This window comes from Leiobunum rupestre, chromosome 6 (assembly GCF_980474605.1).
Source record: "Leiobunum rupestre chromosome 6, qqLeiRupe1.1.hap1, whole genome shotgun sequence".
Lineage (NCBI taxonomy): Eukaryota > Metazoa > Arthropoda > Arachnida > Opiliones > Sclerosomatidae > Leiobunum > Leiobunum rupestre.
The window spans coordinates 28,543,150-28,567,116 of NC_143389.1; the positions used below are offsets into that span (position 1 = coordinate 28,543,150).

Consider the following 23,967-nt stretch of genomic DNA (forward strand, 5'->3'; position numbering starts at 1 on the left):
TTAAATTTATAGTCATCGAATACCAGACAACAACCGCCCTTATTACTGGCTATTAATTTGAAATCCATTTAAGCACGTCTACCGCATACCAAGAAATACGAAATGTATATTTAGATTAAAATTTTAATCGTGTCCTAAAGAACAGCTCAAAAAATGCGTGACGTTTCGGACTCACTCAAAAAAGCAAAGATTGTGCCGTTTAGGGTCATAAAAAAGTGGGACGTTTTGGGCTACTAATGCATGTGCCGTTTCGGGCATCCTCGATAACGAAATATAGAGGCAGCTCCAGTCTTCTCATCTAAATTATTTGAAAGTTACCGCTCATTGTGACTTCGAAAGCTCCAAACCTCTCTAAAGGGCGATGCAAAACCAAACAGCGCCTTCCAATCCAGAGCCAGAATACTTTTCAAATTTGGTTTTCTTTTCACTGAAGGCGGTTAAAATGCAATAAAACGCTTCTTCGATGAAAGATGGCAAGTGATAATCTAATGGGTCATTCTCATATTGTAGAACCGCAGCGGAAGTTGTATCAATTATCTATCAAATAAAATTAATTAGTTTACTATAGTGTAGGCGTGGTGGTAAAGGTTTCAAATGAGGTTCCAGATTATTAGCTTGGGGGTTTGTGGACGACCTTCCCGATTATCATTAATATTTTACAGAACTTTCGGCATTCAGAGTCACCTTTATAATCCTAAATTGATAAACTAATGTTCAATGCTTGAGAGGTTGATAAATCTCCGTGTAATTTTTTTTAATATTTTTATTTGTTTATTCTATAACTTTTACATGGTCTCTTTGTTTGGGTTAATTTGTTATTTTACAAAAGATAACGTCACTCATGTTACCGAATTAATGAGATTTGATTTTTTTTAGTTAACAAACTACTTGTCCCTGTTGTACATTGTTAGCAACGCTAAAAATGGTCTCAATATAGTCACTCTCCCTAAGTATAAAAAAATTATTCTTGGGGTGATATAACTTCAAATATTTTACAAACGATAGATAGTTTTAAATAATCCTACTGAACAGATAGGAAGCGAGGTTGAAGTGCTTCATTTGGTTTTAATCGGTTGTTAAGCTGGCGCTAGCCGTGAAAATAATAACAACATTTCAATAGAGCCGCGATGTCGCCGTCATATTTCTATCTAACTTTGTGCGCTCCTAATTTTACACATTTATATCATAAATATAAAGTAGGTTTTAAAATGTGACAATATAAAATAAATTTCTAAATAAAATTTAAATATTACATATTAACTAAAGACCAACTTATATTATAATAAACAGCTAGGCTAATACCCAAGGCACCACCAAAGCCCCAAGTCATCTAGCGACTTATAATGCCTTAATCAGTGCAACAATCTTTTGGTTGCTCTAGCGAGAACTATCTCGAGCGACCAACTTACTAGGCATTGTTGGCATTTTACAATTAAAAATTATTTAAACTAAGTAATTAAATTAAAAGGGCAAGATTTCCATAAACATAAGTTTGAATTATAAAAACAGAATTTCATTAATGAAATAGTAAATACCAAAATAAACAAATCCTACATTACCCCTAATCAATTAATACTTTTAAAACTAGCTAACTTATTAATTTGATACCTAACGTTCTATGGCCAATAGTTAATAAATTATATTTACGGGTTAACCCTTATTCGCGTCACTAATGAAGACTAGAGGATTACGTTAAATAATTCCTTATGGAATTCTTACTAAATACAGAACTTCTTATGGAGATGTAAATGTTGAACAATATGTTAACTCCGTAACCTCCTTACTGAGTGATATCACTCATTAAAATAGTGCGCTTATTTATAATTCGGTTTACCGCCACAATTAAGTTTCTACTCATCGTTAGTTTCTGTGGCTCCCGCCTGAAGACTTGGTGATGAATCCAATGAAGAGTCCAGTGTTAGTTACGACTTCGATAAGTCCGAGAGTTTAAAGTTTTAACCCGAAGCATCACGACTAACCCTTTTCGGGTGGCGAGTTGAGTTAAGGCCTTTTCACACGAGCCAGCATTTTGACCCAACTAGTTAAATCAACTTGAGTTGAGTCAACTAGTTGGTTCGTTTGAATAAAACTTCGATGAGTTGATCCACCAAAAAAGTACGCGAAAAAAAATGGATCACTGTTCAATTTTTGCTGACTCAGCATTTTGATTTGAAAAGTTGGCTCGTGTGAAAAGGTCTTTACGAGTCAAGTCAAGCGGTTCAGGTGGAGTCCACGACAGTTCTCCTTTTTTCTTCGCCAGATCGCGTTCAAGAAACCTCGGGTTAAGGTCACGTGACCAGGTATAGTTTGACGTCGAATGACAACTTTTACTGGTTCAGATTCGAACCTTTAGAGGGTGCGAATGCGCACCTTTTACTGTTTCAGATACACCCCTTTTACTGGTTCAAATTCGAACCTTTAGAGGGTGCGAATGCGCATCTTTTACTGGTTCAGATACACCCCTTTTACTGGTTCAAATTCGAACCTTTAGAGGGTGCGAATGCGCACCTTTTACTGGTTCAGATTCACCTCTTTTATTGGTTCAGATACACCCCTTTTACTGGTTCAGATTCGAACCTTTAGAGGGTGCGAATGAGCACCTTTTGGAGGTGAATTTTTATACCATTTGGGAAGGTTAAATTTTTAACCACTAAGAAATGGTTTATAGAAAACCATAATAGGTTTTACCTGGGTTTCACGGATTTAAACCTATTATGGTTCAAAATTGTAACATTTTCATTTACAGTGCAGGTGTTCACTGGTCTACACACTCTACTATAAACTGCAACCCTAACGTTCGTAGCAAAGCGCAGGCCGTATTGGATTTGTGTACGGACTGTAATCTAGCTCAACTTAATACTATCCGCAATTCTTACGGTATTATATTAAACCTCATCCTAACCAATACCACTATTGTTACCTATGCGGTCGCACCGGCGCCACTAGTGCCTATTGACAGTTGTCACCCGCCGCTGCTAATCACCTACCATGGTGAAATTGCAAGTCCCTCACCTACCCAATCGAAACCAACTTTCCGTTACAAGCGAGGTGATTACCTTAAACTCTATCAAAATCTAACCTCTATGGACTGTGCAGCTTTTTACCGCTCACAGGATGCTAATGAATGCGTCGCTATCCTAACAGACATTGTTCAGAGAGCGATGAAGGATAACATCCCCACAGCACCGACCAAGCGTCACAATAACTTTCCCCCTTGGTACTCTGGTGCACTAATCCTAGCTCTGAAACGGAAAACCTATTACCATCGCAAATTAAAGCGCAGCGGCCAAGCTGTGGACAAAGCGAAATACGACTCTTTGCGGAATTAAGTAAAAACTCGATTATCTACTGACCGCCAGCTACACTCTGAATCAGTTTATGAACAGTCGCTCAAGAATCCGAAGTGTCTATGGAACTTTGTCAATGCGAGACTCAAGGCCAAAGCATCCCCTATCCCTCTACAGATCAATTCCAAATTGACATCTGACCCGACAACTTTAGCCACAGCATTCAAAACTAATTTCCAAAATATCGCCACTGATAACGTTCAAAATCCCACCACCTACTCACTTCCTGCCATATACCCGGCAGCCACCACGCTTGCTCAAGTAACTCTAAATGAAGCCGTCATTCGCATCGCTATCAAGAAATCAAAACTCACCAGCTCTACGGGCATTGATAACATACCAATTTTTATTATAAAAGGTTGCCTTGATATTTTGGCACCGGTCCTACACCATATCTTCAACCTGTCTATTACCTCTGGCGTGTTTCCCACTCTGTGGAAGACAGTTGTCATTTCCCCGATCTTTAAATCCGGGTTCTCTGGGGACGTTAAAAACTACCGTCCGATCTCTCTAATCTGCTGCTTTGCGAAGATATTCGATTCGGTAATGCACGACGTCCTCTGCAATTGGTTTAAACCCAATTTCACTGAACCTCAACACGGATTCCGGAAAGCGCGCTCAGTTGACACAAACCACATCTCGTTTCTTAACGATGTCATGCCTCCTGTCTTATCCAGAGGTCAGGTTGACGTTGTCTCTCTAGATCTCTCCAAAGCGTTTGACCGGGTGTCCCATCCCCTTCTTATGACCAAGTTAAACCTCTACGGTCTTACCGGTACCACCTCCCGATGGCTACTGGACTACCTTACCAACAGATCCAACAACGGCCAGGTTACCACGGTCTCATTCGCTACAACCTGCGGGGTTCCTCAAGGGAGCTCGTTGGGCCCTTTGCTATATAACATATACGCTAACGACCTTCCCGCCGTAATAAAAAACTCAAAAGTCAAACAGTTCGCAGACGATAACAAAGTTTATAAAAACATAACGTGTGAGACCGACTATAAGGCCCTACAGGAGGATCTAAAGAATGTGGCAACTTGGTGTTCCAACAACAACCTGCTTATAAACAGTTCGAAGAGCCAGGTTATATCACTCACTCGAAAAACCAACATAAATATGTTACTATACAGTCAATGCTGTCCAAGTACCAAGAACATTCTGCCTTAAAGACCTAGGCATATGGTTGGACAGTGGCCTATATTTCCGAGAACAGGTGTCAAACGTCATAGGTCGTTCTCGAAGTCTTCTATTCGGGGTCCTTCGCTTGGCTCGGGCACTGAAATCGGTCAAACACTTCAAAAACCTCTACATCAGTCTTGTGCGTTCCAAACTGACTTATGACATTCTATCATGGGGCGGCTGCTCAGACTACCTACTTCAGAGAGTTGAGGGAGTGCAAAGACAATTTGTGGAATATTTGCACACGTTTTTCCTCCCCAAACAACCTTACGACTACATGCACTTACTAGGCTGCCTAGGCATGGAAACAATAAAATTTTACACCATTAAACGCGAAATTATCTTTGTGTGGCGGTTGATAAACATTTCCCATCTCACTGAATTAACTCCTTTTGTCAATTTCCATGTACCAGGCTATAACATTCGCAAAGCTCCTACATTTAGTTTAACGAAGATTTTATGCCCGATGCACAGAATGCAACAAACCTACAACCAATATACTGACCAATTAGACATTTTTAACAGTAAACGCTCGGATATTCTGCGGTTACACTAACTTAATACATTGTGTCAATCTATCGACTTGTATGTATGTAAATAACCGATGTTTATAAACTTTCACCCTCTTGTGTGTACACCCTTGTAGGTACATTTGTACTGTTGCTGTTCACAATAAACAAACTTTTTCATTTCATTTCATAACAAAAATAAAATATATAGAGTTGTGAAAATATATTGCCCAAGTCTGAGAAAGTTCCGCTATATATTTTTTTAATTTATCACAATTATTTGGTCCAGATAGCAATTGCGTTATCCGGACCAAATAATTGTGATAAATCTGAAATCAAATTATCTACAAATACGTTCAGATAAAATCAGATCAGTTGGCGTGGGTCAAAAAGCAAACCAGAAACTAATCCGAATGAATTGTTAACTGAGAGACGAAAGTTGAGCATATTTCATTCGATCAAGTAATTGTTAAAACAAATTTAAACACACTTATACGCAATTCAGAAACTGCATTAATCGGTGCTATAGCGCACTATAAATATGATTACGTTATATTTCCTTTGGTTTTTCACTATTTCAAGTGTGGGTGCTCGTCTTTTTCGTTTGGTTTTGAGAGCTTGATTGAAACGTGACTTTCCATAAATCCGTAAAGCACTTACTTATCTTAAAATGGAAAAAAATAAACACTACTGCCATGGTAATAACCATTGCTTTTAAACTGTGCAAATTTTGTATGGAAAAGGCAAAGCCAAATATTGGTGGTAAGCCCTTTGAAAGAAGAAAGGGTAACGCTATGTAGGCTCTGACCTCTTAACAGTCACAATCTGAAATCAAAAGACTAAGCAATAGTTGGCAGACCCCGCAAACTCAAAAAAAGCACTCTTGTGACTAAGAAATCCATAGTAATTTCGATATAATTTTTACTTTATTTTTTGTTTCATAAAACCAGAAATACTGGATTCAGGCTGCTCATTGAATTTTACTAATAACAAGATAAGTTAAATACCTCACAAACAAAATGTTGGTGGAGTGGCGGAATGCTTAGCGCTTTCGCCTCGCAGCAAGAGGAGCCGAGTTTGATCCATGATTGTGGCACTGGCTGGAAATTCGGAACTACAGTCGTTCCGAGTCTCCTTCCGCGTTGAGTTTGCAAGTTCTCTCCCCACTGGTTAAAGGGATTCCCCCCCCCCCGAGTCCTTTGGTTTTTCCTTTCCATAAAAACTTGTTAACGGTAATAATGAGTCCCATGGGTTTCTACCTCGAGCGTCCTAAAATTTCCCGTCCATTGTAGTAATTCTGTGGAATGCTTGAGGGCTATAAGTCGCTATCGACTTGGCCCTCAACCACCAAATGTAAACAAAAATAAATAAACCAAAATAGATTTTAACCGTGGAAAATTTCCAAGGGTTTTTCATGCATACACGTTATAGAGTTTTTGATTGTAAAAAATGTATCGGACCCACCTAAAAATGTTACAAAAATTATGAACTATGTTTCGGAAAAGTTGTCATTCGACGTCAAACTATACCTGGTCACGTGACCTTAACCCGAGGTTTCTTGAACGCGATCTGGCGAAGAAAAAAGGAGAACTGTCGTGGACTCCACCTGAACCGCTTGACTTGACTCGTAAAGACCTTTTCACACGAGCCAACTTTTCAAATCAAAATGCTGAGTCAGCAAAAATTGAACAGTGATCCATTTTTTTTCGCGTACTTTTTTGGTGGATCAACTCATCGAAGTTTTATTCAAACGAACCAACTAGTTGACTCAACTCAAGTTGATTTAACTAGTTGGGTCAAAATGCTGGCTCGTGTGAAAAGGCCTTAACTCAACTCGCCACCCGAAAAGGGTTAGTCGTGATGCTTCGGGTTAAAACTTTAAACTCTCGGACTTATCGAAGTCGTAACTAACACTGGACTCTTCATTGGATTCATCACCAAGTCTTCAGGCGGGAGCCACAGAAACTAACGATGAGTAGAAACTTAATTGTGGCGGTAAACCGAATTATAAATAAGCGCACTATTTTAATGAGTGATATCACTCAGTAAGGAGGTTACGGAGTTAACATATTGTTCAACATTTACATCTCCATAAGAAGTTCTGTATTTAGTAAGAATTCCATAAGGAATTATTTAACGTAATCCTCTAGTCTTCATTAGTGACGCGAATAAGGGTTAACCCGTAAATATAATTTATTAACTATTGGCCATAGAACGTTAGGTATCAAATTAATAAGTTAGCTAGTTTTAAAAGTATTAATTGATTAGGGGTAATGTAGGATTTGTTTATTTTGGTATTTACTATTTCATTAATGAAATTCTGTTTTTATAATTCAAACTTATGTTTATGGAAATCTTGCCCTTTTAATTTAATTACTTAGTTTAAATAATTTTTAATTGTAAAATGCCAACAATGCCTAGTAAGTTGGTCGCTCGAGATAGTTCTCGCTAGAGCAACCAAAAGATTGTTGCACTGATTAAGGCATTATAAGTCGCTAGATGACTTGGGGCTTTGGTGGTGCCTTGGGTATTAGCCTAGCTGTTTATTATAATATAAGTTGGTCTTTAGTTAATATGTAATATTTAAATTTTATTTAGAAATTTATTTTATATTGTCACATTTTAAAACCTACTTTATATTTATGATATAAATGTGTAAAATTAGGAGCGCACAAAGTTAGATAGAAATATGACGGCGACATCGCGGCTCTATTGAAATGCTGTTATTATTTTCACGGCTAGCGCCAGCTTAACAACCGATTAAAACCAAATGAAGCACTTCAACCTCGCTTCCTATCTGTTCAGTAGGATTATTTAAAACTATCTATCGTTTGTAAAATATTTGAAGTTATATCACCCCAAGAATAATTTTTTTATACTTAGGGAGAGTGACTATATTGAGACCATTTTTAGCGTTGCTAACAATGTACAACAGGGACAAGTAGTTTGTTAACTAAAAAAAATCAAATCTCATTAATTCGGTAACATGAGTGACGTTATCTTTTGTAAAATAACAAATTAACCCAAACAAAGAGACCATGTAAAAGTTATAGAATAAACAAATAAAAATATTAAAAAAAATTACACGGAGATTTATCAACCTCTCAAGCATTGAACATTAGTTTATCAATTTAGGATTATAAAGGTGACTCTGAATGCCGAAAGTTCTGTAAAATATTAATGATAATCGGGAAGGTCGTCCACAAACCCCCAAGCTAATAATCTGGAACCTCATTTGAAACCTTTACCACCACGCCTACACTATAGTAAACTAATTAATTTTATTTGATAGATAATTGATACAACTTCCGCTGCGGTTCTACAATATGAGAATGACCCATTAGATTATCACTTGCCATCTTTCATCGAAGAAGCGTTTTATTGCATTTTAACCGCCTTCAGTGAAAAGAAAACCAAATTTGAAAAGTATTCTGGCTCTGGATTGGAAGGCGCTGTTTGGTTTTGCATCGCCCTTTAGAGAGGTTTGGAGCTTTCGAAGTCACAATGAGCGGTAACTTTCAAATAATTTAGATGAGAAGACTGGAGCTGCCTCTATATTTCGTTATCGAGGATGCCCGAAACGGCACATGCATTAGTAGCCCAAAACGTCCCACTTTTTTATGACCCTAAACGGCACAATCTTTGCTTTTTTGAATGAGTCCGAAACGTCACGCATTTTTTGAGCTGTTCTTTAGGACACGATTAAATTTTATGACTAACTAGCTTTGATCCGATCTGATTTTGCGAGATACGAAGTCGTGAAATGTTAGGCCAAAAACAAGAAGGTCGTTAAGTTGATTTTTAAAATAAATTTATAAAGTATACAAAGAGGGCTTTCTAGTGATATCAAAAAATCTTTGCGTTTTTAATTTTTCTTCATTTTATAGACGAAATACCGATATTTTAAGATTTTACAAAACTACTACTTTTTCGCACCCTCTAAAGGTTCGAATTTGAACCAGTAAAAGGGGTGTATCTGAACCAGTAAAAGATGCGCATTCGCACCCTCTAAAGGTTCGAATTTGAACCAGTAAAAGGGGTGTATCTGAAACAGTAAAAGGTGCGCATTCGCACCCTCTAAAGGTTCGAATCTGAACCAGTAAAAGGGGTGTATCTGAACCAGTAAAAGGTGCGCATTCGCACCCTCTAAAGGTTCGAATCTGAACCAGTAAAAGGGGTGTATCTGAACCAGTAAAAGGTGCGCATTCGCACCCTCTAAAGGTTCGATTCTGAACCAGTAAAAGGGGTGTATCTGAACCAGTAAAAGGTGCGCATTCGCACCCTCTAAAGGTTCGAATTTGAACCAGTAAAAGGGGTGTATCTGAACCAGTAAAAGGTGCGCATTCGCACCCTCTAAAGGTTCGATTCTGAACCAGTAAAAGGGGTGTATCTGAACCAGTAAAAGGTGCGCATTCGCACCCTCTAAAGGTTCGAATTTGAACCAGTAAAAGGGGTGTATCTGAACCAGTAAAAGGTGCGCATTCGCACCCTCTAAAGGTTCATATTCCTGCCCTCGAAGGGTGAATATTCTTACACTTTAAGAGTTTGCTTTCTCACCTACGAAAGGTTCATTTTTGTATCGTCAAAAGGTAGGAATTGTAAGGCTGTGACAAATCGTTACATAACATAATATGCAATATAAAATAATATTGGCAAATGCAATTTAATATATGATAGTAAAAACAAAATAGTCGTTTTCGAAATTGGTTTATTTTCAAATGAAGAAGAATTATCATTTTGTTAATAATCCAAGAGAATTCACAATAGTTTGGAAACACCCCGGAATTTTGTTAGGTTTATCAATTTTTAAGATAATTATTTGAATAAACTCCATAGTCCTCTTAGCACGGAATGGGTATTCTAAATTAAAAACGTAGTAAGCTGCAAAGCAAACCGAAGCTGCATTTGCAATGCTCGTGCAATGAATTTGGTTTTCTCCAATAGATACATATACGGGTTTGTAAAAGAATGAATCTTTTTTCACTCTTATTAGCGGAGTTGGACATTCATCATCCTAAATACGAAGAGAATGGATATCAGTTTCAATATTATGGGTCATTCCATGTGAACTCACCCAGTGATGTCACCATGGGTACAGCAATTTTATTCAAATTTTATACACGTTTTATCCAATATTCAAAACTACTATTTATAAATTTTGAGTGCAAAATAATTGGTAGTTTTAAAAATACGACTATATAACCAATACCCCCCGTTTTTTGGGTTACGCGTTCCACGAAATCGCCCCCTTCGACCAAATGTTGAATAACTTTCTATTATATCATTATAATAATATGAAATTTTGGTTTATATGGTATATTTAGGTGCGGAATTTCACGGTTATGCTCAAATATTTGTAGACCCTCGGATTTTTATTTTAATGACCCTTAAATTGAATAAAATTGTTTTTTGGGGGGTAGCGTTCGTTGCGCTATATAGTGACGTCGACAAAAGAAATACACCATTTTTAAAATAAATTTATAAAGTATACAAAGAGGGCTTTCTAGTGATATTAAAAAATCTTTGCGTTTTTAATTTTCCTTCATTTTATAGACGAAATACCGATATTTTAAGATTTTACAAAACTACTACTTTTTCTGAACAAAGAATAAAACTGTGTTTAAAATTTAAAAAAATTTCATCAACTAATTAATTTCAAACAGTAAGTAATTATAAATTAAAAACATTTCTATGATTCAAATCAAATTTACTACAATTATTTCTGGCAATGGCTTCGATAGACTCTATTTAAAATTTTATTTACTCAGGTAATTTAACGATTTTAAAAATGAATGAAAGTTTTTCACCGCGATGTTCTATTGGTAACAAACCTTGTCACAGAAATGGGCATACTTAGAACATGGGATAAATAATATAAATAAATTCTTGATGACGAAAACATTCGCCTCATTGCGAAGAGGAGAGGCATCGACAAAAGTTGTATAAAAACGTTATGTTACCATCATTTTGGAGCTCTATTAACAACGTATTCGTCACGACAACTGGAATGTTGCGATCCCTTTGATTTTCACAGATAAAATACCTCGGCCTTCTATCAGACAGGTCATATCTTCGGAAGAGTCAATTATCATCAACCAAATCACGGATAAGGACATAAAACCGAGTCAGAAGCTCTGCTCAAATTGTTGCAAGAAATTTTATACCCTTAAGACATCTAGTGCTACTACAGAATTAAACTCGGCACAGAGCGAGGTAACCGATAGTTTAGGTCGAGAAAGCCAGCCACTTTCAAACACAGAAGAGGATAAAACTTAGAACTCGATGCTTTGAATGAGTCCTAACATGCCTTTGATACATCACCTATAAAGTTGCATGGTTTATCGTCACATCAGCGAAATCAATATGGGAAACGAAATGTTACGCAGACATTGGCGGGGATCAGAACGAAAGTTTCTAAAGTTCTGAATATTAGAGAAGAGGCTTGCGACCCGTGTTTTTCTAATTCCAGTGATATAAATGCATTTTTTAACGACTTGAAGGAAAAGGTTAGATACTCCTCTCTGTTAGACAAGTGCCAATTGCTTACTTTAGTCCCCAATTCTTGGTCAATAGCTAAAGTTTCGGAGGAGTTTGACGTATCCGAACACCTAGTTAAAAAAGCGCGTGGACTTAACAATAAATTATGAATTTTACCAGGCATAGATCAAAATCGTGGAAATAAATTATCATTGGATGTAGAAGTTAAAGCGTTTTCTTTTTACGAAGATGAAGAGGTTTCTAGGATGTGCCCTAGAAGGAAAGAGTTTGTCACGATCCGACAAGGTCATATTAAAATTCAAAAACAGAAAAAGCTTTTGCTATCCAACATACGCGAGATCTACTTACAGCTTAAAACCATTCACCTGGGTTTTACAAGTTTTGTAGCCTACGATCAAAGTGCTGGGTAACTGCTTCGTCCAATGGAATTCACCAAAACATGAAGTGTATTACACTCGCTCTACCAGTTAAAATGAATAACAAAGCTCAGTGGCGTAACTAGGAATTCCGGGCCCCACCGCGAAAAACAACTCGGGGCCCTTTTAAATAGCACCGATTTTAATCATAAAGGTTCGGGGGCTCCCCGCACCACGGGGTCTGCGGGGGCGCTATTTACGCCACTGACAAAGCTCTTATACACTCTTTTTAGAAACGTTTACTGGGCGCTGCCATTATCTTACAGACAACCAACAAGCAAACCCTCTATCGTAGAAATTTCATCACCCCAAAACCGGTTTTTTCAGCATCCTCCCCGTAGACTGTAAGGTAATGGCGGTCGATATTGAAACAAGTTTGCACCGCAGACGAACGACAATGCATGCTTAACGGATGTGAAAGGTGTCCTGGAAATAAGTTATTTTCAAAAATACCTAATCGCACTCTTTGAAGACGCGGAAGTGGAATTAAATGATGAAATTACATATAAGTTGTGGCTATACATGTGGATGGGCGAACAAAATTAATTGATGTTAAAGAAAGTGCGAGTGATTTTATTGCTAATTTTTCAAAATAGTCTATCGAAGCCATTACCATAAATAATTATAGTAAATTTGATTTGAATCATTGAAAAGATTTTGATTTATAATTATTTAGTGTTTGAAATTAATTAGTTGATGAAAAGTTTTAAAATTTTAAACCCAGTTTTATTCTTTGTTCAGAAAAAGTAGTAGTTTTGTAAAATCTTAAAATATCGGTATTTCGTCTATAAAATGAAGAAAAATTAAAAACGCAAAGATTTTTTGATATCACTAGAAAGCCCTCTTTGTATACTTTATAAATTTATTTTAAAAATCAACTTAACGACCTTCTTGTTTTTGGCCTAACATTTCACGACTTCGTATCTCGCAAAATCAGATCGGATCAAAGCTAGTTAGTCATAAAATGGGACGGGGAACACTTTGCTAAAGGGAACCAACTTCTGTTACGGTTCTCAAACTAATTTTCGAACGACCTTTAAGACATGGTTCAAGGTCATTGAAATTTTCATAGTCGATTGACCCCCCGAGCACTGTATAACACCCTTAAATTTCAAAATAGTAGCTAAAACACATTGAGATATTCGCCCTGGCGCCATTTTTAGGTCAACAAGGTATGAACAATCGCCACGAAGACAAGGGGTGGTTTCCGTGTCCAAACCCCCTAGGCCAACCCGTTCTTAACATTCACATAGCTCGACCTCCTTGACGAATTTCTGACTACGCCATTTACACATAGGGTGGTTTCAGTTGCTAGAATTATCAACTTCAATCAGCGTTTTCAATACTCAACTTGGTGAAAAAACCACTTAGCATCTTACTATTGACTATATTTATGAAAGATCATATCATTAACTTAAATATTAACTAGAAAAATTCCTAACCCCTCGTTGCTTTTTCTTCACTTCTACAGAGCTCTCCGTTGGATCATCTGCAGCTGAAGGTTCATTTCTGGAACATTTTCTCTTTTTTTGTACAACTGAACCATGTTTCGCTTTAGCTTGATCCACTTCTTTATATCCCGAGAGTGGTTTACGATACTGCTTAAACTGGTTTTTTAATGCAGCCCACCATGTAATCTGTACATTTTATTAAACAATTAGAAATCATAATTTAGTTTATTCACAAATATAGCAGATATACATATGCTCCAGAACTCTTCCGAGGGTTTCCCTCCTCATCACGGTCACTCAAAATAGTGTGTTTTCGAACAAGCCCTCTCACCGCAGTTTGGTATTGCTCTCTAGATGGATACCTACTTAAGCAGTTGAATTAAAAGAGCTACTAAAATAAAAATTCCGTTATACAATAAATTGTTATATTACTTTCCAAATCTGCATAAGTCTTCGAATAACGCCTTAGATATTCGGTTTCTGTTCCTTTGCAATAACACCTCATCATTTTTCAGTCGCAGCATTTCTTCAATATCAGGGGAAAACCTTGGAACTCTATATACCATTGGGAAAGTGGCCTCTCCTATTTCAGTTGAGCTTAAAATATTAAAAATAAAATTGTTTTATCGTGCCAATGGTATTTATTTTAACTCACCTGGAAGTTTCAGTTGATGGGTTTGCTTCATCCGCGCTACCCTTCTGTTGCGTCTCTATTATATTCGTAACCATGGTAGCTTTAATTCGAGATTCGTCGTTGGGCATTTCATTCTCTAAATCTATCCAATCTTCATATTTGGCACTGAAAACTTGTAGCAAAACACTATTTGGAGATATTTTAAATGTATCAGAAATTCTTTGTAATAGGTCATCATAGTTGGAGTCCTCTGGTAATTTTAAAAAAATTTTGGATTCCATATAAGAAACGTGATATTCTGGCATCTACAATAGATAAAATCAGTTACTTGACTATTTATCTGAAATATTAATAAATGTTATATCATAATCGGAAATATTACATTTAAACAGGTGGTATGTCTTATAGATACTACATCAATAGACTCAGTTAAAGCCTTTTATACTTAGAACCATTGTCTTAATAATAAATATTGAAAGATCGAAACCTTTTGATTGTACCTTTAGTGAATAACGTTATTTTCAGCGGGGTGGCGGAGTGGTTAGAACTATTGCCTCGCAGCGAGAGAAGTCCGGGTTCGATCCCAACTTGTGGCACTATGGGTGCACATCTGGGAAATATTCCCGCGTTGAGTTTGCAAGTTATCTCCCCGTCCGTTAAAGGGGTTTTACTCAGAGTACTTCGATTCCCCCTTTCCATCAAAACTTTCCGAGGTTTTAATTCAATAGGTAGTGTATGGACGCTAGGGTTAGCTGTGGCAGGGCTAGCCACAACCCTCCCGGCGATGCGGGTTATAAGCAGTAAATGATTATTATTATTATTATTACTAAATAATTATAACATCTTGTATTAAACTGAACCTTTTTAAATAGATGTGAACTAGAAATCTTTTGCACATGGTAAAATATATTTACGACAAGATTGAATTAAATTGGTTAAAGTAACTTTACTATTCATTGAAGTATTTCTACAGACACTGAAATTTACATTCTAGTCCATTTACTCAGGGTGTGCCGCAGTGGAATGTATAATGTGCCATCCTTTTGGTACATTTCAAGTGCGCAATAGCCATTTTGTTCTTCCCCAGGTAGTAGAATTTTCCATTAATCCTCACACACTTCGAAAGAGTTATATAACCTATTAAACTGCACTGAAATATATATCCTTCCACAGAGTAGCCATACATTAGAGCATTGTATTATGTTTGTTATTTTAAAGAATAATGGTATCTCTTCAGCGTGAAGTAGGTCCAACACTATGACGGAGTCCTTTTGGTATTCAATACCCTTAACATCAAGAGTACGCGATTGATAAAGAGCTTCAACTGGTTTTAATGGATATTGGTAATGCATATATAATTTTATTGCAGAGTTAAGTGCTTCGGGCAACTGCGTCGTCTTAAGTTTAATTGAGTTCCCACTATCAATCGAATCTGGAGTTAACCCATTAGATCCACTAAGCTCGTAAGCCTGAAGGAACTGATGTCGTTTGGCTGCAGTTTTGGGAACATTTTTGTAATTTCTACAACGCTTTATTATTTCTTTAAAATATTGGTGTTTCGCTTCATAACGCATACACCATAATTTTATAACGGGACCAAATTCTAATATCAATCTTGGATAATGAATGAGGTAGTGTAATTTCGGGATAAATATATTTAGCTTGAGCTCCGAGGCAAGTAAAAGAAAATCTTCTATTATTCTATCGAGATGAGGGAGCCAATCTCTTTCAATAACAGGAGCGCATATTATTTCGCAGATCTCACTTAGTAATAGAAGGCATTCTCATATTTCACTACCCTCATCCACTAAATCACCATATAACAATGGTAAAAGTTGAAATAAGCATTGCTTCTGTGATGCTGAACCACTAATATTTGATTTACCTTGAATAACACTCTCAGATATAATACTTGGTATCTTAGATTTGGTTATAGGACCATATTTAAAAGATGTTATTCTCTGATTTATAATTTCTAATGTTAGCGAGCCTTCGTTCACTAAATGTTGAAAAAGAGCACGGATAAATCTGGGTGCAATACCATCAAAGAAATCGTGCATGAAATCGGGGGGAAATGATTGAGAAACTTTAAAATTGGTTAGTTGCTTAAAACAGCAGCGTTTTTTGACTCCATAAACTGTAGCGTTTAGGCAATTTTTCTCAACATTTTCCACATGGTAATCGATAATATCTTCACGTCTCAAAACATATTGACGTTCTTTAAATTTCCTACTTATTTCTTCATGTGAAGCCATGCAAAATCTACATACACGGCCCTTCGAAAATGATTTCATAAGACCAGCTAGAGCGTGGCTCGATAAATTATCTCCGGCTATAGTTAAAACAGTTCCATAAAATGTTTTGGTTTGCGGGCCATTAGAAACTATAATACCTTCGGTTTCAATTATCTTAAGATCATCTAACAAAGGCTGGTAAACTTTATCATAACCATGTTGTTGAATGGAAGTATCTAAAGCCGCTATTACTAAATAGATACTCGAAAGTTTGCTTCTATATTTAGAGCTAATGTTACCAAGCATCATGTACGTCATACTTAGTTTATGTACACCTCTTTTAGCGCCAAGTGGATTTGATACCTCTATTTCATCGGTATATAAATGTATTTGAAGTGAGTGTTTTTTCTTTGAAAAAAGCCAATGATTTTTAAAATTAGAGCCATCTTTTATATCTGATAGATAAGCCTTTGGTTCGTTAAGTTCTTTTTCAATATTACCAAAACGCATCACTTCGTTCCAGATGTCAGTTTTACTTAGTAATAACTTTAATTGAGCTAAGTACTACATTTCGGCAAACGTCCTATACCAATTGAAACTTTCAGGTTATACTCAATTGGTTCTACCATATGGAAATTTGACACGCAATATTTCTGTAATGCTTCGGGACTTTTAACTACATTGTTAAAACTATCCATAATGTCAATCGAATTGGAGTCAGCAGAGCTGCTAGTTTTTATTTCCATGACTTCTGATATAAGACTCGCCAATCCAGTGGAAATTTGTTGCGCAACTGAAGTTGGCAGTTTATGCACCTCTCGTATTTGTAGAAGAAACCGAACCGCATTATTGTTTAACCGATCTAAAGAAGTAACTGAATTATTGTAAATCTGTTCATCGGGTAAAGGATGGTACTTTTCTGGGCTGCTGTCATTATCAGTATTATTAGGCAAAGATTCAACCACTGCTTGTTCCGGTTTCAAATTAGAGTATCTTTTTATGATCTTAACGCCTTTGGTTTTAAATTCGTTAATGTGATTTCTATAAATGTGCGTTTTTAGTCCTGAATACGTCTTATAAACGTTTGGACAAGAGAAACAACACTGAATTCTAATATTTGGTTCTGTATTGTGAAGGTTTCTAATGTGGCTTAAATACTTTTGAATAGATCCCCTTTTGACGTGGCATTTCGAGCATTCAAATATCGTTTGTTTCATGGACATTATAATTTCAGACAACTATAAAATATAAAATATTATGTTTCTTACTACCACCAAATTGGGTTGAAATATTAACTAATCGAAAATAATTTTAATATTAGTTTTAACTACAACAGATAAATTAACCCCAAATTTTCGATTAATCGTTACATATGTTGGTTATTATTCGCGGCTATAAAAACGCGAAAATTTTCGATTATGAATATACAACTAATTAGAAACCCAAATTAGAAAAGACTACAACCTAAGCCTAATTTTACATTAGCAGAAAGTCTTTAGTAATAAACACTCGTTACAATTCTGGATTTATTTAGCTCATGTAGCTATATTAATAAATGTTAAGATATAACGTTACTTTTGATCTATATTTTAGTGAATGTATATATAATTGAAATACCCAAAATGATTCATTATCTTTGTCATCTCTTTTCTACCTGACACTCACGACAAATCAGTGATGGACAACGCTTCTCTCATTGGAGAGGTTTTTCAACTTTGAGCAACATTTTGCGTCAAAATATAGTTTTAAGCTCTCAAAAATGAGCTAAAATCCATGTATTCCAGTGGCGTAGCAAGGACTTTAATGCAGGGGGGGGGGGCAGACAATTGTGTAAAAAATATTCATACAACCATACATTTGGGGGGGGGGGCACGTTCCCCCTGAACCCCTGGTCTATTCCCGCTCTCATAATTGAAGGGAAATCCACGAGTGCCTATTCCGGCTCTCAACTTTTTGAGAGCGTGAGCGGTTACCACGCTATTAGAAGTGCCCATCACTGATTTGAATCAAATAAATGTCGAGTAACGACGACGAACATTTAACGCGCGGGTTAGGAAACTTTTAACATTGGATTGTAATTCCCTCATTTTCGGTCCGATCCCGTTAAAATAATAAACAGTCGCTAGTAATAATATTCACATTAATTTCGATACTTATGAACCAACAATAGTGCATTTTTAAATTATTTTAGAATATAAATTTAACCCCGTAAGAAATACAGTTCCTTTTACCTTTCTCAAACCAGGGTGGAGTGGAATGTCCACTTGATACTTCCGTATTACTTCCCACGCTTTCCGTAGAGAAAGAACAGTATTAGTATGGAACATACAATCATGGTTTCTTAAGTAAGTCTTATATAAGTACCTTGAAATTCTAGTATTTTCGAAAGATCGATGTCTCTTCTGACCGCTCTCAGTAGAATACAGCGAAAGACAGTAACAGAAAATATCTCATCAAATTTCTAGAACGCGTGGCTTTCACCCTAAAATAAATCGCGTTTGTTTCCGCTGTTTTACTCTAAAAAACTACACTGCAATATCATCGCCGCACGCTAAAAAATAATGTAACAATGCGCTTTGGATCTTCTTTTTAAAAAATAGGTTCATATAATATTCCATTACGGGTATACTCCGGGAATGTGGCGAGTGTAGAGTTTTTACCTCTCCGAGGGGACAAAGTCCCCTAGGAGGGGTTATACAACGACCGTGTCTGTCTGTGGGTCTGTGGGTGGGTCTGTGGGTGGGTCTGTGGGTGGGTCTGTCTGTCTGTCAGGCCTGCGAACGCGTTCGCATTTTCGGTGCAAAGTGTAATCACTGCGTACGCAGTTTCTCGATATCTCTGCGTTCGCAGTTGCTAATAATTAGGGTACAAAGTCGAAAAACCGTGTTTGCAAAACCACCGTGGGACGGTGAGCGTTAACGGATTAATTTGCAGTCGGGGTTGGTTTGCTGGTTTTTTTTCGTCAACGCTCGCCGTCACGACAGGTTTAATTTCGCTATTGTAATGTTTATGTGTAGGGTGGTAATGTTGTGTTATTGTTATGACGTTTGTGGGTGTTGAGTTTGTGGTGTGTATGTACGGGTGGTAACTCTCCAACTCTTTCTTATTGACTTTTGGGACGGACCGAGTGCTGAGTGTAATGCAACCTCTCAACATCCAATGGCAGGGTTTCCACCAATTGTTCACGGTATTCGTCTTAGTATCAACTTGCGATCGCATCGGGCGGGTTTCGAACCCGAGACCGCCTGTTTGACAGGCGGACGTTCTACCACAGAACCACCGACACTTATTACGTTTCATTGAAAATTAGACCTTCAGCTTTATCAAAAGCGTATTTAATAGAGCATGAAATTTTGGTTTAATTGAAATAGAGCAAAATTTCGTGGAAGATTTAAATTATTGCATCGAAGAAATTCTAATTTAGCGATTTCTCATTTGATTAAAAACAAATGCGTCACCCAGGTTTCGAACCCGGGCCGTTCAGTTAGGCAGTCGAGCGCTCTACCACAGAACCAACGATAACTTCAAGCTATACTGCAAATAAGACACTCATTGTAAGCAGAATAGTTAACAAAGTCTTGAATTTTTTTACGAATGAAATTGTGAAGGCCTAATGTGGTTTTTTTACGAAAAAATTATAAAGACTTAATCTTGTTTAATATAATAAGTTGCTTTATTTCAATTTGATACTTTTGTTTAGTGTTTTTTTAATGAATGGAGTTAAAGATTGTTTTCTTCTATTATTTGACGTTTTATTTTTGCGGTTGTATATTTGTTTTATCTTTTATTCTTTTAAAATTATTTACTTCTTCCGCAAAATGGTTCATTTTTTGGAGGAACCTTTTTACTTATTTTTTGTGTATTAATGTTTTGAGAACCTTTACGTTTGGGAAAGGATAATTTTTGACGGAACCTTCAAAGTGTATACGTCGCATTTTCAAAAAATTTAATGGTCAAATCTTGTTTTAGCGCAGTCAGCAGATAAGATAAAGGGTAGAACCCGTTAGTTTTTTGTAATTTATTTAGTTTTTTCAGTCGTATATTCTTATCTATTAGGTTTAGCGTATTGGTTTTCAAGCTTAATAATTCATTTATTAACAACATATCGAGTTGGTCTGGTTTTCAACTCGGTCGTAATTTATTTTAAACGTTTTCTCGGCTGATTAAGATGTTTAATGCAGTTCATCAATTGGGTTCGTTTGTGTTTATTTATAAAGAACCCTAACTATTCCCTCTACGGTCATTTATTGATATACGTTTAGTCAAGTGGCTTTCTGTGCTTTGTGAATTGTAAGTTTTTCGCTTCTTGTTAATAAGTTTTTTGGTGGTGTGGATATTTGGATATCTACGATTCCTAATGCAGTCATTGATATCCTGGGTGTGCGAGTCATTATATGATATTGGAAATTGGACGGTTTTGGTCTTTTTCATGCGGTATGTGTCCCAACGTCAACAGGATGGTTCCGACAGTCTACGAGTCGTCCACTACCAGATATCTACGGTATCTTGATCGGGCGAACGTTGAAATAAAATGAGCGTTAACTATGCGGCAAGTATTTCGAAAGCGACAAAAATACAAATACCCTCTGTAGATATTTCTTTCATTAAAATTGGCTTCGTATTATATTTAACTGCTAAACGTGTACCGTAAATAGGGTTAAAGTCAATTGTGCGTTGTTTTAGTACGTCTAACGCACTGTTGTAACTACTTAATTTATAATATTCTGAATAAATTAATCTCGGTTGTTTCGTCTCAATTATTTTAATTCAAATTAAAATTTTATACCGGGCGGGATTGAACCGGGATTACGTTATTAGTAAATAACTCTGAATTGGGGAGATATAACTTTGAGGGTCATCTCGAGAAATTAATACCGCTAGTTGTATTTTAATTTTGATTGTGTTGAGCTTTTGGGCGGTATTGTTGGCTTTATCATTTTTTCGTGTGAAGTGGTTTAAAGAAGGTTTTCTGTGTTGTTATATCGTAAGCGATAAAAATACAAATACCCTCTGTAGATATTTCTTTTATTAAAGTTTGCTTCGTATTACATTTAACTGATAAAAATTTTCTGTAAATAGGGTTAAATTCAATTGTGCGTTGTTCTAGTTCGTCTAACTCACTGTTGTAACTACTTAATTTATAATATTCTGAATAAATTAATCTCGATTGTTTTGTCTCAATTATTTTAATTCAAATTAAAATTTTATACCGGGCGGGATTGAACCGGGATTACGTTATTAGTAATTAACTCTGAATTGGGGAGATATAACTTAGAGGGTCATCTCGAGAAATTAATACCACTAGGGACAATGCTTCCGAGGAGAGGTATATTTTGGCTTGCCAACTTGTTGTATATGCTTAATTACTACATAGTGTAAGTAATTCATAACAAAATTTGTTAACCGTATAAATACCCGAAATTAGGTTTCACCACATGCACTTATTTCACGATAACAAATTTGGGTTTTTAAATCAATTTTCTGATAAGCCTTTTTGCAGGGAAGCTCACCTATTTGCTACCAGGGTGACGCATTATTTTCGCGGCAAATCTACAGCCAATAAATTTAAAATGTGTCACTTCTTACACTCGACGTCATTTAAATCCCGCCTTTTTCTCGATGCGCTTTCGTAACACCGTGCCAATAGTACCTTGAACATTCCAAGAGTATATCTATATAGTTTCCTGGTAGTATGAAGCTCCCACTCCCAAGTTCGAACAGAATCACGATCTCGATGACTCATTGTAAATTAATTAAACAAAATATTTTGTTCCAGTAACGAACTCATGACGCCGGGGACCCCACTTTGCGGGGTCTGCAGCGGCGTTATCTACGCCACTGTCTGGGGGGCAAAGACTGAAGATGACCACCCACTCTATCGGACAGTAGCTCTAATATATTTGGTTGCCAGGAGACAAAGGGCCCCAACATTAACAACTAAAACTATCATGTGACCTATTTCGAGTTTTCACCCAGTGCCACAAGTTGGGATCGAACCCGGCTCCTATTGCTGCAAGGCGAAAGTGCTAACCACTCCGCCACCCCATTCTAGCAGACAACCCCGTATCAACGTCTACAAACCTAGCCCGTATTCCTGGTGTACTACGTGTAAGGCGCCACCTAACGCTTAACAATATTAATCGAGTTTAAAATCACGCGATGATTTTTTATTACCTCACCTAGGAGGAACAAACACAAGGAGAACGCAGCTAGCCTTTAAACACGCTAACGAAGGGTTGTGTACGAATTTCATTGGACGAGGGTCACGAGCCTTTACGCTGAACGTTCTACGGGCGGGGGCGAAGACAATTTCCGAATTTTCCCCTTCCGACGGCAGCAGGCGCTAAAGCGTCTAGCCAATGAAAAACCTACACAAGAAAATCCACGACTTTTGACGGGTTGCGTTCTCCTTGTGTGGGGTGTTGTGTTTGTTGCTCCTAGCTTAAACGTAGTACCCTATTAAGAAAATGCTTGGCGTCGCTTCCGTATTCACCACCCGTACAATCTTGGGTCTATTTCTTTATTACATTCGCCCTTGAAGAAAATTTCACGCAGCACTCGGTATGTCCCAAAAGTCAATTAGAAGAAGTAGGAGCTAAGACTTACATAGAAAACGCACACACACTTAACACCCATAACCGCAATAGCACAAACTCAACATTCCCACGCTACACATGAACCTTACAATAACGAAATTTAAAATCTAACAGAGTTGAAACCGTCGTGACGGTGAGCATTAGCGAAAAACACAAAACCAAACCCGACGCAACCGCAAATTTATCCGTTAACGCTCACCGTCACACGGTGGTTTTGCCAACCTTTAAATTCCTAGAAGCTGCGTACGCAGTGATTACACTTTGCTACACAAATGCGTACACGTTCGCAGACCAGACACATCCACACACAGACACGGGGATTGTATAACCCCTCCACCCTCAGAGAGGTAAAAACTACAATGGAAACTCAGCAATTTTTAGTCTATATAAAATAGCATATTTATAGATTCATTGCAAAATAAATATTAAAGTTTTCATTTTAATTCTTCGGATAAAAATTATACTTTCGCGTTGGCTTGCCTATTTATAGTTAACGTTCCCACTTTAACTTCTCATTACCTCTCCGAGGGGACTATGTCCCCTAGGAGGGGTATTACAATCACCGTGTCTGTCGGTGTGTCTGTGAGTGTGTGGGTGTGTGTGTGTGTGTGTGTGTGTGTGTGTGTGTGTGTGTCTGTCTGGGCTGCAGTTTCTTAGAATTAGGGAAAATGTTTTTCCAAATGTGCCCTCTTTTTGTCATTGGGTGTAGTATAACTTTTTTATATAGTATCGGCCGGGATTCGAACCCGAGCCCTCTAGTATGGCACGCCATTCAGGTCAAAATTAATAAAAATTGAAATTTTCCTCATTTTCCCAAAAAAAAGTTAAAAATATAGCCGTTTTTTAAAAAAAAAAGGTAATAGTTGATTTATTTTCTAATTTTACACAAAAACAAATGTGTGTGAAAAAATGTTTCTGTGTGTGAAACAATATTTCTGTGTGTGAAAAAATATATTTGTGTGAGAAAAAATATATTTGTGTGAGTAAAAATATATTTGTGTGCAAGAGTATTTCTGTGTGAAAAAAATATTTCGCTGTGTGAAAAAAGTATTTCGGTGTGACAAAAGTATTTCTGTGCTATTATCGATTGTCGAATCCCA

The 23,967-nt window shown here is 36.9% G+C and overlaps 2 protein-coding genes across 2 annotated transcripts; one reads left to right on the forward strand and one right to left on the reverse strand.

Moving 5' to 3' along the window:
- The first annotated feature begins 2,714 nt into the window (after positions 1-2,714).
- LOC149940585 (uncharacterized) lies at positions 2,715-11,946 on the forward strand. Its single transcript, XM_090179331.1, has 6 exons — positions 2,715-3,302; positions 3,360-4,433; positions 8,331-8,464; positions 9,536-9,627; positions 10,032-10,130; positions 11,696-11,946. The coding sequence occupies exons 1-6, from the start codon at positions 2,715-2,717 to the stop codon at positions 11,944-11,946; spliced, it is 2,238 nt and encodes a 745-aa protein (XP_090035457.1).
- Positions 11,947-13,831: 1,885 nt separating this feature from the next.
- On the reverse strand, positions 13,832-18,561 carry LOC149940586 (uncharacterized). The gene is made up of 3 exons (XM_090179332.1): positions 18,503-18,561; positions 14,059-14,342; positions 13,832-14,000 (listed from the first exon to the last, which is right to left on the reverse strand). Exons 2-3 carry the CDS (start codon positions 14,340-14,342, stop codon positions 13,832-13,834), a joined length of 453 nt encoding a protein of 150 aa, XP_090035458.1. The 5' UTR covers positions 18,503-18,561.
- Positions 18,562-23,967: the final 5,406 nt, after the last annotated feature.